We start from the raw sequence: 17,177 nt of genomic DNA on the forward strand, positions 1-17,177 counted from the left end.
GTGGTCCATATGCCTTGCAGGTTGGGCTGCTTCGTTCTTTCCTCCGTTCCCAGGTCTCTGCAGTGGTGACCTCATGGAGTGGTGACCTCATGGAGTGGTGACTGAGGGCTGACTAAGGGGCTCAGGTCTTTTTGGGAATGGCTAAGAACAGAGCTCTCCATCTGGAACATTCCAATGATTTCAGCAGGGATGGACTCAAATGGGCTGTGTGAGCCCAGCCACTATGTACTGGGAGGCTGCGAGGCCTCTGCTCTGCTCTCAGGCCCTTTGGCATTAGAGTGTCCCTCCGGCCATGGCACAGGAAGGGACAGCTATGTACCACTAGGGGAAGAGAGGCCAGCGCAGGGAGGGTTTGCCATCTGTCCTATGGACCTTCCTCTGCTGGGTCTAGCTGGGGTTGCTGTCACCTCTGACCACCCCTGGGGTCCTTGGTCTTCATGTTTGTTTGAAACCAGCCAGTAGATCTTTTCACTGTGGGAACCTTCAGCTTCAGAAACTGTATGGGGCCTGCCTTAAGAATGGATTCCCAAGGGAATATCAATGGCTCAGTGCTTAAAAGCACTGGCTACTCCTAACAGAGGACCTGGGTTTGATTCCTAGGATGCACATGGTGGCTCACATCTGTCTTAACTCCAGTGTCAGGGCATCTGTTGCCCTCTTCCTGCCTCCAAGGGCACCAGATGTGCACACAGTGTACACACATGCATATTTACACACATAAAATAATATAGTTTAAAAGAAATCACATTTCTGCCTAATCTGTAACAACCAAAGCCTCAGCCCCCAGGAGCCCAAGGAGCAGAGGGCACTGCAGTGTGTGAGTCAGAAGAGAGGCAGTGCATAAAGATGCTCTGGAGTTTATAGAATTGTGAAGATCCTCTGTGCCCATAGCAGAGAAGCCCAACCCACAGGTCATAGGTGCTAGGGCTGGTAATCTGCCATAGGTCATAGACCTCCTGGCATCTCTTGTCACTGATCTTTGTACAGCTGTGTAGCCAATGAAAGGATGACATGGACATCTGGAAGAGCTTGGGTTCCAGGCTACAGGACAAATACTCTTAGAGGGTTTAACCAAACCACATATTCTCACATTCTCTTAAGAAAGCCTTATTCAGAGCTGGGCGTGGTGACGCACTCCTTTAATCCCAGCACTCGGGAGGCAGAGGCAGGCAGATTTCTGAGTTTAAGGCCAGCCTGGTCTACAAAGTGAGTTCCAGGACAGCCAGGGCTATACAGACAAACCCTGTCTCAAAAAAAAACAATCAATCAATCAATCAATCAATCAATAAATAAATAAATAAATAAATACAGACAAACCCTGTCTCAAAAAACCAATAAACAAACAAACAAACAAATAAATGCCTTACTCAGAGACCAGAAGAAAATAACAGATTTCCTAGAGCTGGAATTCTAGGTGGTTGTGAGCTGCCTGCTGTGGGTCCTAGGGACTGTACTGGGGTCCTCTGCAAGAGCAGGAAATGCTCTCAGCAGCTGAGCTTTCTACACATAGACACATGTGCACACACGGAAGGAGTAAGGGCACGGGTGGTGGCCACACCTTGGGTCCTGGCACTTGGGAGGTGGAGGTCTCTGAGTGTGAGGGCAGCCTGGTCTACAGAGTGCGTATGTGGTTTGTTAGGGCTACAAAGAAGAAAAATGGCTGAGGAGATGGCAGTAGTTGAGAGCACTGGCTGCTTTTCCACAGAAGCTGGGTTTAATTCCCGGCACCTACATGTAGGCTCACTACCACCTTTAAGTCCAGTTCTAGGGGATGTGATACCTTCCTCTAGCCTCTGTGAATACCAGACATGCATGTGTTGCACAGACATACATGCAGCAAAATACTAGTACACATACAACAAATTGTTTTAAGTAATCAAAATAATTCTTAAAAGAAAATACTTTAAGAAGCAGCCTGCCTTTTGCCCTCACTCCATATCAACTCTTTCCCTAGAGTTCCCTCCTACCCTAAGGGTAAACACGGAGGGAGGGAGGGAGGGAGGGAGGGAGGGAGGGAGGGAGGGAGGGAGGGAGGGAGCACTGCCAAGGAGGTGGAGGGAGCACTGCCAAGGAGGTGGAGGGAGCAGACTTGAAGGGCAGAGGCGGTGCTGGCACTGTGTTCAGGACAAGGATGGGCACTGTTCACCCTTGTTGTTCAGGGGGAGCATGGCTTTGCAGCTTTTCTCAGTGGGGCCTGGCCGTTGCCTCAGATCCTCCTGCTTCTTCTTCCTGTACCACAGATGGAGACAGCCTGTTGTCAGAGCAGAAAGGGCTAAGAGTCTTCCCATGTCTTAGTTGTCTGACTCCAGAGCCCATTGTTGTAGACTGAACTCTGGTACTTTCTCCCTACCATTTCCCGGCCCATATGTCCACTGGAAGGTGGCCTGACTTCCAGCCATTTGATCTAACACCACGCTGACTCTATGCCCTGTCTGAATGGATGAGTTCTGGGACACAGAGGTGAGGTGCACACCCAGGGCTGCAGCCTGTGCGAAGGCTGAACTTGATATTCGTGTGACCTCACCTAGAAACACCCTCTATCTGGGCTGAGCTGCAATGCAAAGGCAGCTGTGAGCACAAACCTGGCCACCACCCTTTCTTGAGATGCCACACGTGCATCTCTGGGATGTGCGAGTATTAGCTCATGGGACGTCATTGCTGTGTGCTGCTCGGGGCCATAGCAGGGGGCTGGTGAGGTTTGAAGATGACTGTAGTGCAGCAGTCTCGACAATGGCCCCACTGAAGGGTGGAGATTACACAATTAGTGGTTTGTCTCAGTGCTGTTCATTTAGGTTTAGCAGGCCACTTGGGTTTCCATGGAAACCAGCTCTTCATGCTGGCTCTGAGTCCAACAGGAAATCTTTATTCCCAAAAGCAGGTTGTCAGATTCACTCAGTCAAAGCATGGGAAAATGTTTTCCCATAGTGTCTGCCTGTGGTTCTCAGGCGGGGGAGCCTGCAGCCTTGTCCTGGGGCGCCACGTGTCTGGGTGCGGCTGAGAGGCCTGCCACTGTGGAATAGGAGAGCCCTTGCAGGCTGTCTTTTAACACCCTCCTTGTGGGAGGGCTTGACTGGGAGCCTGGCGCTGTGCTTGTTGTAACCTTAGGGAAGCCCTAGGTCTCTACTGGAAAGGTGCGTTAGGGTAGCTGGTGGAAACTTCTTCTCCAGGGTGGCAGCACCCACCTCTACTGCTCCTGTCTCTTGTTGTCCCCGTTGTGCCCTGAGTCTTTGATATTGTCAAAGCCACTTCTCAAAGGCATACTCACACATTTTCTGAGGTGACTGGAACTGGAGAGCCCTGGGTACACGTGTACTTAGGACATGACCAAGTTGCTTCAAAGCTCTTGACTTCTCTGGGATTCTGGCTTCTTTTGGATAAGTAGAGTCATGGACCAGTGGCCTGTGACACCAGGAACCTCTCATCCAGAAAGGCTTTCCTGCCTTGGAATCAATTCTGCTCCATGTCTTGGCTCAGTGCCACAAGTGAGTGTGAGCCTGTTGCCTTCATGGGGAAGAAGTTCTGGGTTGGAGCTTTTACATTCCCTCCTGGGACCGTAAGGGGGAGGGGATGAGGAGAAGCGACTGGCCTGCCCACACTGGGCCTGAGGAGCGGACCCAGGTGTCTGCGCTTTGGGCAGTGGTTGGTGTTACCTGTCCTGACACTTCAAGGCCTACTCTCATCTGCGGTCTCCACAGTCCATGAGTCTTGGCTGTGGGTGCTGCCTACCAGTGAAAACTCTTGCAGCATTTGGTCTTCTGGAAGATTCCTTCTACTTTGAGCTGAGGGTGTCAAGTCTTCATGAGGCAACAGCAGTATCTCCTGGTAGGGACTTGGGTTGGCTAGTGGCTTGGCCTGGCCACATCAGCCCTCCTGCATCTAGCAGGTCCTTCCTCTGCTGGTAGAGCCACAGCCACACCCAGTTTCTGTGAAGCTAGCCTCAGGGCTGAGTCAGTCAGAACCTGTCCTCTGACGTCTTCCCAACAGCCTCTGTAAGGGGAGAGCTACCACAGATGGAGCACTGGGATGGGGGTGGGGTGTCCTGGGCCCACACAGCCCCTCTGCACACAGGGAAGTCTGGTCCCATGCTTCCATGATGACAGTATCCTCAGGCCAGGAGGCTGGACAGAACCTTGGAGATTGGGAGCTAGAAGTAACAGTGCTTCACCCCTGGCATGCTCAGGGCTGGTAGCAGCACCTGCCAGCGTAGCCAAAGGAAGGGATCACTCATGTGATTTTTCTTCTCTTAAGGTACCAAAAAGCTGACCAATAAAGCCACCTTGTGGTATGTGCCCCTGTCATTGAAGAATGTGGACAAGGTCCTTGAGGTGCCTCCCATTGTGGTAAGATGACCCCTTCATTTTTCTCTTGGGGGAATATAGAACCTGGGTCCCTCTGAGTTGGGGGAGGCTCATTTAGCTGCAGGAGCAGCCTTGAGGAGCGTCAGGTAGACTGCAGCACTCAGGCCCCAGGGCCTGGCAGGGCCTCTCTGGATGGGTGAGGGACATCGAGCTCAGACCCTGAGGACACACTGGTTTGCAGGGCGTGTATCTCATGAGATGTGATTGTCAGCGACCTGCATCCCACGCTAGGGCATCCCTGTGTTGTACTTGTACAGCAGACAAAGCTGATGATAGACTTATGAGTGCTGTGTTCCAGTGAGAGCCAGGCAGACTGCGCCAGGCAAGCAACCCCCAAAGTCCCAGAGAACAGGATTGCACCTCAGCCGCTGGTGCACCTGTGTGAGGACTTGGTCTTATGTGGCCCTGCTTTCTCCTCTGCTGGTATCTGCCTCCTGGCAGTCTAGTGTGAGTAGAACCTTGATAGGATGAGAAGAGTATGTGGTATTTGTCTCTAGAGTGGGTCCTACTACCAGTAGGCTGTCTAGGACAGTGTTATGTGACAAAATTTTTGTTGGGGAGGCATAACATACACATATACATGATCCAGGTAGGGGGTCCACAACAGACCAAAGTTTGGATACCACCCAAGTCCAACTTGGTAAATCAGTGAATTTTATTGGGGTTTATTACAAGAGCAGAAATCATTTAGACAGCTGCATCACCAAAGCCCACCCCAGCATGGGTGACAGCTCACAGAAGCTGGGGACCTGGGGCATGCTACACAGCCTGTGGGTCACAGCTCTCAACAGGCTGGGGAGTGTCCTTTCCAAATGACTGGCTTGGTCTGTTTAAACTTCTTCCAGGCAGCTGGTCTGGTCTCAGAGTCTCTGAGGGTCTTCTTTGCAGCTCTGCTTCACTTCCATTTTCTTGGCAGTTGGTCTGGTCTCAGAGGCATTTTTGCAGCGCAGCCTGTCACAGAGTCTTCTCTGGGTCTGCTCTTTGAGGGGGACACTCTGTTTATTGCTTGTCTGGCAGGAAGAAGGCCTCGTAAATCTAGTCAGTTTCAGGGACTTCTTGAAGCTATCGTGAGTTGTTTACCTTCTTGTTCAAAGAACTTCTCTATAGGAGAGGATATTTCAATATTAGAGGGAACTTGCACAACAGGCAGTCCTTGTGTCTTGTTAGACTTCCCTTATCTGTAAAGAGCTCCTCCGAAGTGTGCTGGCTGCCTTCATATACCAGGGAAGTGTTGGCGCAAGGGGGTTTTGCTTGTGGTAAGGATTTATGTAGAATGTGCCTTTAGGGAAGACTGAGAGCTAGATTGTCATGATAGGCCTGCTCTCTTCTTGCAGATCCACACCGACAGCCCTTGTTCCTTTTGGGTGTCTCTGGGTGTGTGTGGGGTGGGGTGGGGTGGGGTGGGGAGCTTCCCACGGGTGAGAGACCGATCTCTCCATCCTTTCCAATGGCTCTGGATCACTTGGGCCAAGGGGGGCTTACTCTTCATCATTACTCAGGGGTGTCCCCAAAGCTGGCTTTCTGTCATCTCTCCCATCGTTGCTCAGTGGTCAGCTGGGCTTGGGTAGCTGGGCAGGGTGTGCTTGGAGACATCTGTGATTTAATTGATGATTTCCCCTGCTGTGTAGCCCAAGATGGCTTTGCATGCCCCTCACCCAGTGGGCTAGCATTACAGGTATGGACCACTACACACAGCTAATGTTTTATTATTATTGCTCCTTAGTTAGTTAGGGTGTTTTGGATTGGAAGACTTGAGGCAGGATCTCACACAGTCCAAGCTGAGCTCTAGAGATTGCTGTGTGGCCCAGGATGACGTGAGCTTCGGATCATCCTGCCTGCACCTTCCAAGTACTGGGGACAGACCTTGGTGGTAGTGTTAGGAATGAAATCTAGTTGTCCGTAGCAAGGCAGAGGGAATGAGAAGAGGGGAAGGCCTGCCAGACCGTGCTTGCCATGCTTGGGCTGGCTAGGGAGAGTCCCTTCATTCTGTCTGTCTGTCTGTCTGTCTGTCTGTCTGTCTGACTGTCTATCTCTGGGTGTGCTATTTTTGTCTTATTGTGTTTTTCAAGACAGGATTTCTCGGTGTAGCCCTGGCTGTCCTGGAACTTATCCTATAGATCAGGCTGGCCTTGAACTCAGAAATCTGCCTGCCTCTGCCTCCCGAGTGCTGGGATTAAAGGTGTGCGCCACCACTGCCCAGCTTACTAGGTATTCTTAAGATCATTTTGATGATAGAGACCCTTCCATCACCTAACGGGCAGCTTAGCTGTGCTGTGTTGATCACTGTGTTATGCTAAGCCAGGCCTCTCACCTATGGATCAGGACTCCTTTGGGGGTTGAGTGACCCTTTCACAGGGGTGGCCTGAGACTGCCAGAAAACACAGATATTTACCTTCTGGTTTATCTCAGTAGCAAAATTACAGTTATGAAGTAGCAACAAAACAATTTCATACTTGGGGGTTACCACAACACGAGGAACTGTATGATTTATATTATATTATACTATACTTTATTATATTATATAAGGATTGCAGCATTATACAGTTGAGAACCATTGTGATAAGTAGTTCTCTCTCTGTGAGAAATCAGACACAGCCTAGGGCTAGGCACTAAGAAAGGTGGTCCACAGTCCTGCCTGTGTTAGTGTCCTGACACTGCTGCGACACAATGTTAATAGTTTTGGGTGATTTAAAAACTAAAGACCAGGGGGCTGGAGAGATGACTCAGTGGTTAAGAGCACTGACTGACTGCTCTTTCAGAGGTCCTAAGTTCAAATCCCAGCAACCACATGGTGGCTCACAACCATCTGTAATGAGATCCGATGCCTACAGAAGATTATTTTTTTACATTCCTGAATGTTAGGCCCCAAATTCAGGTGAGGCCAGGGCCTGTGACCTCTGGGCTCAATGGGAAGTTCCCATGTCCCGCTTTAGCTCTCGGTGCTGCGGGTGTCCTGGCCGACAGGACGTCACCCGGTCTCTGCCTGTCTTGCTTGTCTTACTCACCTTCCCTTGGCTGTGCCTCTGTATGGATTTAGAGAGACACCAGTTGTAGAACCAGGGAATCCCCCGCCTAGTGTCCTCATTCAACCTCGGTTTTGCCACTGCCTTTGCAAATCCACTTCCAGAAATGTCTCCATTCTGAGATCCCAAGGTGCTCTTTTGATGAGTCCTGTTCATCCCTGGGCGCCTCAGGCCACCCCCCCACCCTCCTTCATCTCCTCTCCCTTCCTGTCCTGAGCTGTGCTGATGCTCCAGTCTGCTGCTTGGGTGCTGACTGGCTTAGCACTCATGGCCGTCTTCCGCATGGTAACAGCACTAGAATGCACTTCACGCTCATCATGTCCTTGGAGATCTCTGCCAGGGCTCCCAGGGACACTTCACGCAGTGGTCAGTGTTCTTGTGAGTCTATAGCTGGTGGTTGTGGCGCTCTGAGCTGTACCCTTCAGAGACTTCTAATATGAGCACGAGGTTGCCCACTGCCTTTTTGCGTGTCCTGAAGTCTGGAGCCACTCAGGCTCCGACCAGTCTCATGGTGACCCAGAAAGTCCTCACCACAGGCACAGGCAGAAGCATGGGTGCCCAGCGTGTGCTGAAGAGTCCTGCCGCCTTTCTGTTTGCTTTGCCTGTTGGTGACACATAAGCACATGCTGGCCTTCAGAGAGGAGTGTGTTGACGCTCCCAGCGCACTGAGGCTGAGGGTTGAGGCAGAAAAGCACATGAAGCCCGGCTGTAACAGCTGCTGGGATGATCCATGCCAAGTGCACACAGTGGGACCCATCAATTCACTGGGGGTGTGGGCCACTATTTGCTGTGGCAGGGCCAGCAGACTCCTGCCCTGATCCTGGCAGTCCAGACTAGCTCCCTTGTTGTAGGAAATCTGCGTACTTGGAGCTTGACCCAAGCTCGGGCTTTGGAAGCATGAGCGTCCTTCTGCCAGCCTTTCACAGATTGAAACATTTATTCAAGAAAGCGTTCAGCTGTGCAGTACGCACGCACATGCGCATGCACAGGCAAGCATAGGCACACGCACACAGGTTAGTTACCAGTTAGCATGGCTGCTTACTGTGGTCACTGTCGCTGTAGAGTATGACTGGTCCCTTTGTTCCGCCTTCTTCCTCAGCCTGGCAGAGTGCAGCGTTCCCTGTGATTAGAAGTCAGCTTGGCAGTTATAGCAGAGGCTTTTTTGGAGTGTTTCAGTGTGCTGGCTTCAGAACGCCCACAGGTCTGAGAATTTGGACTGAGCTGTCTGCTGCTTTGAATCAGCTGAGTTTCATAGGCCTTTGGGATAGGGTGAATTGCCAGCCTTACATTAGAATATACCAGCAGTTTGCCAGCGTGAGAGGAAGCTGAGCCTGTTTGTGAGGCTTTGGTTCAAAACTAGTCCCTCAGACTCCATGCAAACCTGCATAGCTTACACAAGCCTGCCAGGCACCATGAAGGTTTATTAGACCCAACTGAGAGAGGTTGGCTCTTCATTAAGCAGCAAATTTTTCCTCTGTTTAATTTGTTTTGTTTTGTTTTGTTTTGTTTTTCGAGACAGGTTTTCTCTGTATAGCCCTGGCTGTCCTGGAACTCACTCTGTAGACCAGACTGGCCTCGAACTCAGAAATCCGCCTGCCTCTGCCTCCCGAGTGCTGGGATTAAAGGCGTGCAACACCACCGCCTGGCTCTGTTTAATTTTTAAGTTCTGTGTCTTACTGTGTATGTGTGTAGGTATGAGCCTGCATGCCAGTCTGCGAGGTCAGAGCACAGTCTGCAGGAGTCAGTCCTCTCTTTATTACCATGGGGAGTCCAGAGGTCGGACTCGGGTTATCAGGCTTGGCTGCAGCTGCCTTTCCCTAGTGCGCATTTCTCTGCCTTCTTCTTCTTTATGGTAAACCCTTGTTCTGTAGTCCTGCCTTCCTGTCTCAGTCTCCTGTGAGCTAGGATTCCAGGTGTGATACCACTGTGCTTGGCTTAAACTTTTCCTTTTTTGAGATTCTGTTTTTGTTTTATGTGTATGAGTGTTTGCCTGAATGTATGTCTGTGCTCCCCATGTGTGAAGTGCCCTGTACAGGCCAGGAGAGTGTGGAATCCCCTGAGACTAGAGTTACAGACAGCTATGAGACAATGTGTGGGTGTCGGGTCCCCTGCGAGAGCAGCTGGTGCTCATATCCTCTGAGCTGTCCCTCTAGCCAGTGCTCATCCTTGTTTTTGTAGCGTTGTGTGTAGAAACAGCACTTTGTGCCACTGGGCAAGTGCTCTGAGCTGAAGTCCTCTCTAAAGTCCCTACAGGGCTTTCTTGAGGATGTTGGAATTCAGCCCTCAGGGTGAGGTAGACCAAGGCCAGGTGCAGACACTGCTGGCCCAGGCACCAGGAACTAGGCAGCTGAGGGGAGGGCTGAGTACACATCTCAGCTCCCTCCTTGGCCCACTTTGAAGAAGAGGACTCCAGTTGCAGGGAATAGATAGTTAACCCCTAGAATGCTGCTCAGACCTGCTCACCTGTGAAGCTAAGCCTGGCGCAAGAGCACAGCCTCAGGAAGGAAGTCAAGCTGCCATTGGAAGAGAATTGATGGTCACAGGGGCTTTGACAGGTAGGGAGGAGCCTGAGGGCTTGGGCAGCAATGCAGGTTTAGTGAGAAAGCAGCAGGGGAGGCCTGCTGCCGGGGGAATGGCTAGGCAGTGATCAGTGTGGAGAGCTGGCCTGAGGGGAGAGGGGGCTGCTTCTGCCGGCTTGGGACAGGTGGCTTCTGGGTGTGGGCAGGCAGTAGACTTAGAGCATACCTTAGGCTGGCACTCAGGGTAGCAAGTCCCTCCTAGGATCCCAGGCAGGAAGTAAGGGGGCAGGGTGTATCCCCATCATGGCCAGGATTGACAGCTTTCAGCTTGTATAATAGATTTTTTTTTTTAATTTTGATTTTTTAAAGCAGGATTTCTGTGTAGCCTTGACTGTCCTGGAACTCACTCTGTGAACCAGGCTGGCCTTGAACTCGGAGACACTCCTACCTCTGTCTCCTGAGTGTTGAGGTTAAAGGTGTTCAGTAAAATAGATTCTATATTCACACCTCCTGGGCTAGAACTCCTGTGGCTCATCAGGACAGCTTGGGCTCTGTTTCAGGCCAGGCTGCCTGGCTGTGCGAAGGAACTGCCCGTTGATTGGCCGGCTGGTGCTCTACAAAGATATCACAGAGGTGGTTGCGCTGGGATCCTGGGATTCTGCAGCTTCATGTTGAGGGAGGGTCAGATGCCCAGTAATGGGATGACCAAGGCTTGTTAGAGTGGCACCACTGTCATGACAGAGGGTCACACACACTGTGCGCAGTCAAGTAATGCAGCAGGGTTATCTCAGCTCTCCTGCCCAGCCAGAGGGTGTTTCATGTGTCTACGGGTATAGAGGTCTGTCCATCCATCTGTCCACCAGGTTGTCTCTGGTGAGGGGCACCCCCTGAAAGTTTGATCTGTACCATGTTCTTGTTATGTGGCGGTCATGTCATCAGAAGAGAGGGGCAGTTACAAAATGCTAGACGGGAGGCTGTGGCTGGAGCCTAGAGATGTGGAGGAGAGCCGTGTCCCACTGCACTTGACCCTCTGTCTGGCTTCCTTCCCACAGTATTTACGGCAGGAGCAGGAGGAGGAGGGTCGGAAACGCTATGAAGCCCAGAAGCTGGAACGCATGGAGACCAAGTGGAGGAACGGAGACATTGTCCAGCCTGTCCTGAACCCAGGTGAAAGGGCTAAGGCTAAAGGTTAAGGTGAAGGGTTAAGGGGCTGATATCAGGGGCAGACGCCATTCCTCAGCACACCTCACAGGCCACAGAAACACCAGTCCCTATGCTGTACTCTGGTCCTTAGGTGTGGAATTCCTTCCTGGAGCCAGGCTTTGTCCTGCCCTAAGCCAGGCAGACCTCTTTCTTAGCACAGCTGGCCAGGGACCTCCTGAGAGGCTGCCACACCAGCTCCTTCATGGTCTCCCCAGAGGGCCTCTTGCCTCTGTAGCTAGCGTTTGTTCTTGTTGACGCCCCTGAGTGTGCTTAGGAACTTGGGTTTGACAGACGCTCATCTCTTTAGAAAAGGCCTGTGATGGAGAGATGACCTCAGGCGTAAGCTCCATTTCTCCACAGGCCTCTGAGTAGCTCTGTCATCCTCAGCACACAAGTGACAAGCCTCAGCTCTCCTTCCCTTCCTTTGTCCCCTGCCAGGCTGGTTCATGTTTTCAAGCCATTGTCATGTCCACCGGTTCTTCTTTAAGCAGTTTACTCAGGCAGCTACTTACTTTAAATCCCCCAGCCTCTCTGGTTACAAGTGTTTTTCTCCACTCCAGCCACAACCACGCCCCCACCAATCACCACAGGTCACAACACCTCACCAGGCAAGCTTGCTCAGCCAATCAGGGATTAAGGGCGGGCCATCCACCACACATGGGCTTGTTTACTACCTGGAGCAGACTTCCATCCTGCTGACCAGGAAGTCTGGAATGGCTCCCTACAAGCCATGACTGTGAAAAAGCCAAATAGGGCCTCCTCAGGTTCGTTGATGCCAGTTAGGCCAGGGTCTTGGCATGTCTGACCCCAGGATTGGTGAGGGATTGTAGGTGGGCCCATCTGTAGAGGGACTTCAGCACCCATACATGTACAGTCACCACAGTTTAACAGTATTGAGAATTTTTTCTAGAATGTACTGTTTCCGCCTCGCTGGAAATGCATGGTCTCAGGAGTTCCATGATGTCCCTCAGCAGAGGGCTACCTGGCCTCCAGGGCCTTGGGCCCCTGGGTGGTGGTGGTGGAAGTTTGCCTCTTACTTGGCTCTCTCAGTCCGTGTGTCCGTGGGTGCTGTCGCTGTGCACGGGTGTCCCATCCAGTGTCCCTCAGTGCCCAGTGCTCCTTTCCCTTCCTCAGTTTACCAGAACTGAGGCTTTTGTCATCTGAGGCCAGCAGGCCTGTGCAGGTTATCAAAGCTTTATTGTTTGTTGAGTTATCTGCCCCCTCCCTCGCCTCCCACTTTTAACAGAAGAGAAAGAGGGGGACAGGAGAGAAAGAAAAAAATCTGAATTGTGCATGATGCTATGTGCCCAGCATTATAATCCCAGCATTTGGACAGCCAAGGCAGAAGTCAGCGAGTTCAGCTCTAACCTGGACTGCATAGAGAGACCCCATATCAAAAAAGCAAAAAGACCCCAGCTCACTTCTCTGGTCCTGAGAACTACACGGCTAGATGGACATGACATGTAGGGGTCTTACATACTCTGTACTGTCAGCCGTTCCAACTTCCTCCTTCTGAGGTTGCTGGCCATGCGTGGCCTCTCCTGACTAATGTGATACCTAATCGTTCTCACAGTCCATTGCTTTTTAGTGATAGTGATTGAAGTTGGCATGGTGAACTCACAGCTTTCTGATGGATTTTTACATGTTAGTTTTGTTTGTCTATATCTTGAAAAAATGCATCTTCCTCGGCTGATTGGATTTGACACACAGCTCAGAGCCGTGTGGAGCAGGAGTCACGCACCCAAGCATTACTCTTCCTTCAGTTTTCCTTCAGCAGTGAGGCTTGAGCCCAGAGCTTTGTGCATGATAGGCAAGTGTTGGGCTGTCGAGCCGTCTCCATAGACACTGTGTTCCTGACTTCAGTTTCTAGGCTGAACCATCCTTCAACTTGTGGGTCCCTCTGCCTATCCTCCTGCCTGTGTGCTGGGCTGTCTTGGGTGAGTGGGCTGTAGGGCACTGTGTGTACAGGGAGCAGCAGCTATTGTGGGCAGGGTTTGTGTCTTTCCAAACATCGCTGTTGAGTGACCTTTCCTGGGGAGATGTGAGCAAGCATGTCACCTCAGACAGCAGCAAGGACGAGGAGGATTCATCTCACCTGCAGGAGCATGAAGAGAGCTGTGCTCCTCCCCAGCAGCTGTTAACCACTTACAGTCTGGCAGGCAGGGCCCACACATCACCTCTGGAGAAGTCTTGTGATGTCTAGGGAATTTTGTGAGCAGGGGTTTCATGTGTGTGATTGGCACTGCTTTTACTTTAGGATTGCAGAGGCCATGGCAAGCTTGAAGGACAGAGTAGCCCTCCCCTCCCCTCCCCGCTCCCCTCTCCTCTCCCCAAAAGGTGAACTGCATTCACCTTTTGGCCTCACCCCCACCCACTCCTGCCAGTAGAACTTGGGCTCAGACAATGTTGCCTAGCAACCTCTGGACCTCCTGTCTGTCTGGTAGATGTCTCAGGGAGTCTGGTAATTCTGTATGTTTTCTCTGAGGAGAGAAAACAGCTACATTTAAGCTGCCAGGTTCATGACCATGAGCTACCCAGCTTCAGCACCATGGGGACTCTGCCCACAAGCCCCTGTTTCCAGGTCTCTTGGGTTTATGATGCAATCGGCACTACCTCAGACATGACCGAGCGCTTGTCTTTACTGGTCCTTGAACTAGTGTTCACTTCCCTGGCTGCCCCAGGCAGACCATCAGTCTCCTGGTTCTGCACTGAGATCTGCCTTCCAGAGTCAACAGTACCCAGGCCGATTGCCCAGAGGGCAAGAGCTGGCCAGCCTGGCCCTTGGACCTCTCTGATGCTCATGACCATCTGGCTTGGCCATGATCCTGGTTCCTTCAACACTAGACTTGGGGGAACATGGTATAGAAAGACAGAGGGAAGCTCCTGGAGTTAGCTTGGGTTTCAGCCCTAGTCTTCTGGACAGCCAATCATCAGTTGTCTTGAGGGGAGCAGACAGGGCAGTCACTGAGCCACAGGCTTCCCGGGTGAAGGGGCGACTTGATGTACATGGGCCAAGGCAGTGACTCCTGGCAGGCGGACAGGCGCTGGGAGGGCCGTGTTTCTAGAGCCTACAACGCCTTACCTGTTGCTTCCCTGGGTCTCTGCATTATCTGGAAGCTTCCAGTTTAAAGGGCAGGGTCTTGTAACTGCTGCAGCAGGGAAACCCAGCATGTTAGTGCATAAATAGAGGTGAGGTGCAGTTCCTGCTGAGGCAGACTCTAAGTCGCATTTGCTTAAGGGTGGAAACAGAGGACTCAAGTTTCTCTGTTCCCGTAGCTTTGTATATATTTAGCACATATAATATAGTGCTGTGTGTGTGTGTCATGTCTTCTTTGGCATTCATGGAGGATGGGTTCCAGAATCTAAAAGTACACAAGTCCCATGTATGAGGTAGAGTGAGGCTTGCATACAATCTCACACACTAACAGATGGACCTCCACATGCATAGCCTCCTGTATATGTGAATTCTTTTCATTATAGTACCTAGTATATGTAAATATCATTAAGTGGTTATTAGTTGTCCCCTCTCTGTATGTACAGCACAGAGTATGTCCATGCCCCTCTCCGCCCAGCTCTTTCTGGACAGGGTCTCACTACATAGCTCAGGCAGTCCTTGAATCAGCATTCTCTTTTCTTTCTTTCTTTTTGTTTTGTTTTGTTTTGTTTTTGAGACAGGGTTTCTCTGTATCCCTGGCTGTCCTGGAACTCACTTTGTAGACCAGGCTGGCCTCGAACTCAGAAATCCGCCTGCCTCTGCCTCCCAAGTGCTGGGATTAAAGGCGTGCGCCACCACGCTCGGCTTGAATCAGCATTCTCTTCTGAGACTCATGAGTAGTGTGGTCATCCCACTTTCCCCAATGGAGTCAGGCAGACATGGTCAGCCGTGTCCATAGGACAGGGAGAGGACAGGCCTGACAGCTGGCTAGCTCTGCTCGTTCTCTCTCCTGTGCACTGCATCTTCATGTCAGCGTCCTTGCACATGGAGAACACCTCCCTCAAGGGCAGACTCAAGGTCCTGCCAACAGGACCTGGAACTGAACTCAGGTCGTTGGAGTTGAATGCAAGGACCTTTACATTGAGCTGATTGTGTAGGAAAGATTTTGGCATGCAGTTTACAGTTGTTTGTTTTTGAGTGTGTTAAGGAATCAAACCTGAGCCTTGAGCAGGCCGGGCAAGCCTACCTCACTTCTGGTACTGATGTCTGTATCCAAGGCACTTCTGTTTCTCTGGATGTATCTATTCATAGCAGACCTCTGTCACTTGTTCCCTGTGTCACTTAAAATGTGGAATGTGGCCGGGCGTGGTGGCGCATGCCTTTAATCCCAGCACTGGGGAGGCAGAGGCAGGTGGATCTCTGAGTTCGAGGCCAGCCTGGTCTACAAAGTGAGTTCCAGGACAGCCAGGGCTATACAGAGAAACCCTGTCTCGAAAAAAAAAAATGTGGAATGTGGAGACTCAGTAGTGGCTGTCTTAGACTCAACTGCCCAAAGAAGGAAGTACTCACCCCAGGAGCTGTGACTCAGGTAAAAGACCTCATCGGACCCACAGGGCCCGGGGGGAGTTTAGCCAAAGCAAGCAAAGGAGGAAGCCAGAAGCTCTGTCGATTCTGCTCACTGAAAACTCCTACACTTAGGCTCTGAGAACACAGGAGCCAGTCGTGTGGCGTAACCAGTATTGTTAAAGAGTGGGGCACGACAGTGGGGCATCTCTGTGACCTGGGGTCCGTAGGTCTTACCCATGATGTGTGAACAAGTAGATTTCCATGTGAGAGAGAAGGGGGCAAGGCAGTGGCTTGGGTGGTAGAGAGCTCGTCCAGCTTGCCTGAGGCTCTGGGTTTGATTCCCCAGCACCACACGGGCTGGGCATTCTGGCTCCTGCCTGTACCTGACCCAGGTCACTGATGCAGACTGAGTTGGAAATTTCTCTAGGACACGTGAGGCCCTTCTATCAAAAGAAATAGAATCAAGTTGGGTGTAGTGAATTCCAGCCTGGCCAGTGCACATAGTGAGACCTAGGCATAAAATACAGTTAAAATGCAGTCAGTGTGAGAACATTTCTGTAAAAGAATTTAGAGTGTGTATTTTGCATGCGTGTGCACACTCGTGCATGTGGGTAGGCACAGGCATGCTATTGCATGCCTATAGAAGTCAGACTACAACCTGTGAGAGTCAGGTCTCTTTCGACTGTGTGGATCGTTAGAACTTTGGTCTCCTGTTTTTCCTTCCCATCACATGCTCCCAGAAATAAGACTTAGACTCAAAATATATTTACAAATACTTTGACCATATAGCTAGGTTCTTCTCTGACTAGATCATAACTTAATCCATTTACTTTAATCTCCATTCTGCTACCTGACAGGATGCCTGTGCTCAGGTACTATGCATCTGCCTGTCCCTCACCTGGCACTATCCCAGGAGCCTTTCTGGTTTCCCGGATGTTCCACCTCCTTTTCCTGCCTAAGCCATAGGCCATCAAGTTTATTATTGACAGATGCCATAGCCATACAGACCCAGGATATCCTTTCTACATGATCTAGGAACTGAACTCAGGTCGTTGGAGTTGAATGCAAGGACCTTTACATTGAGCTGATTGTGTAGGAAAGATTTTGGCATGCAGTTTACAGTTGTTTGTTTTTGAGTGTGTTAAGGAATCAAACCTGAGCCTTGAGCAGACCGGGCAAGCATGAGCAGGCTGGGCAAGCGTGAGCAGGCCGGGCAAGTGTGAGCAGGCCGGGCAAGCATGCTGCCACCAAGGTATCCCGCAGCACCAGGTCCGATGTTTGCAAACCACTCTTCTGATGGTCACCACACGCAGGTCTCTTAGCTGGCAAGGCAGGCCTGAGAGTGGCCAGATGGGAAGTCGTGACCAATTGGAAGAAGCCAGATCCAGTCGTGCTCCAGAGAGAGCACTCATATCCATGCCATTCTAAGGCAGCCAGGTGACATGTTTGGTATCCGTGGCCTGCTCAGTGACAGGCCAGAGGGATGCTCAGTACTCAGGGCTGTGAGGGACTTCGGGGCCTTGCTGTCCACCCAGCCTCCCAGGCACATGGTGAGAGATGCACATCCCTCTCA

The 17,177-nt window shown here is 51.2% G+C and overlaps 1 protein-coding gene across 11 annotated transcripts in view; it reads left to right on the forward strand.

Moving 5' to 3' along the window:
• The window catches only part of Acot7 (acyl-CoA thioesterase 7), a 93,756-nt gene that overhangs the window by 40,723 nt on the left and 35,856 nt on the right, over nucleotides 1-17,177 (forward strand). For all 11 annotated transcript variants that reach the window (NM_133348.2, NM_001369273.1, NM_001369274.1 and 8 more), the window contains exons 4-5: nucleotides 4,249-4,340; nucleotides 10,953-11,067. In NM_133348.2, coding sequence (NP_579926.2) covers nucleotides 4,249-4,340; nucleotides 10,953-11,067 — 207 coding nt within the window. The remainder of the gene's footprint in view (nucleotides 1-4,248; nucleotides 4,341-10,952; nucleotides 11,068-17,177) is intronic.

This window comes from Mus musculus, chromosome 4 (genome assembly GCF_000001635.26).
Source record: "Mus musculus strain C57BL/6J chromosome 4, GRCm38.p6 C57BL/6J".
Taxonomy (NCBI): Eukaryota; Metazoa; Chordata; class Mammalia; order Rodentia; family Muridae; genus Mus; species Mus musculus.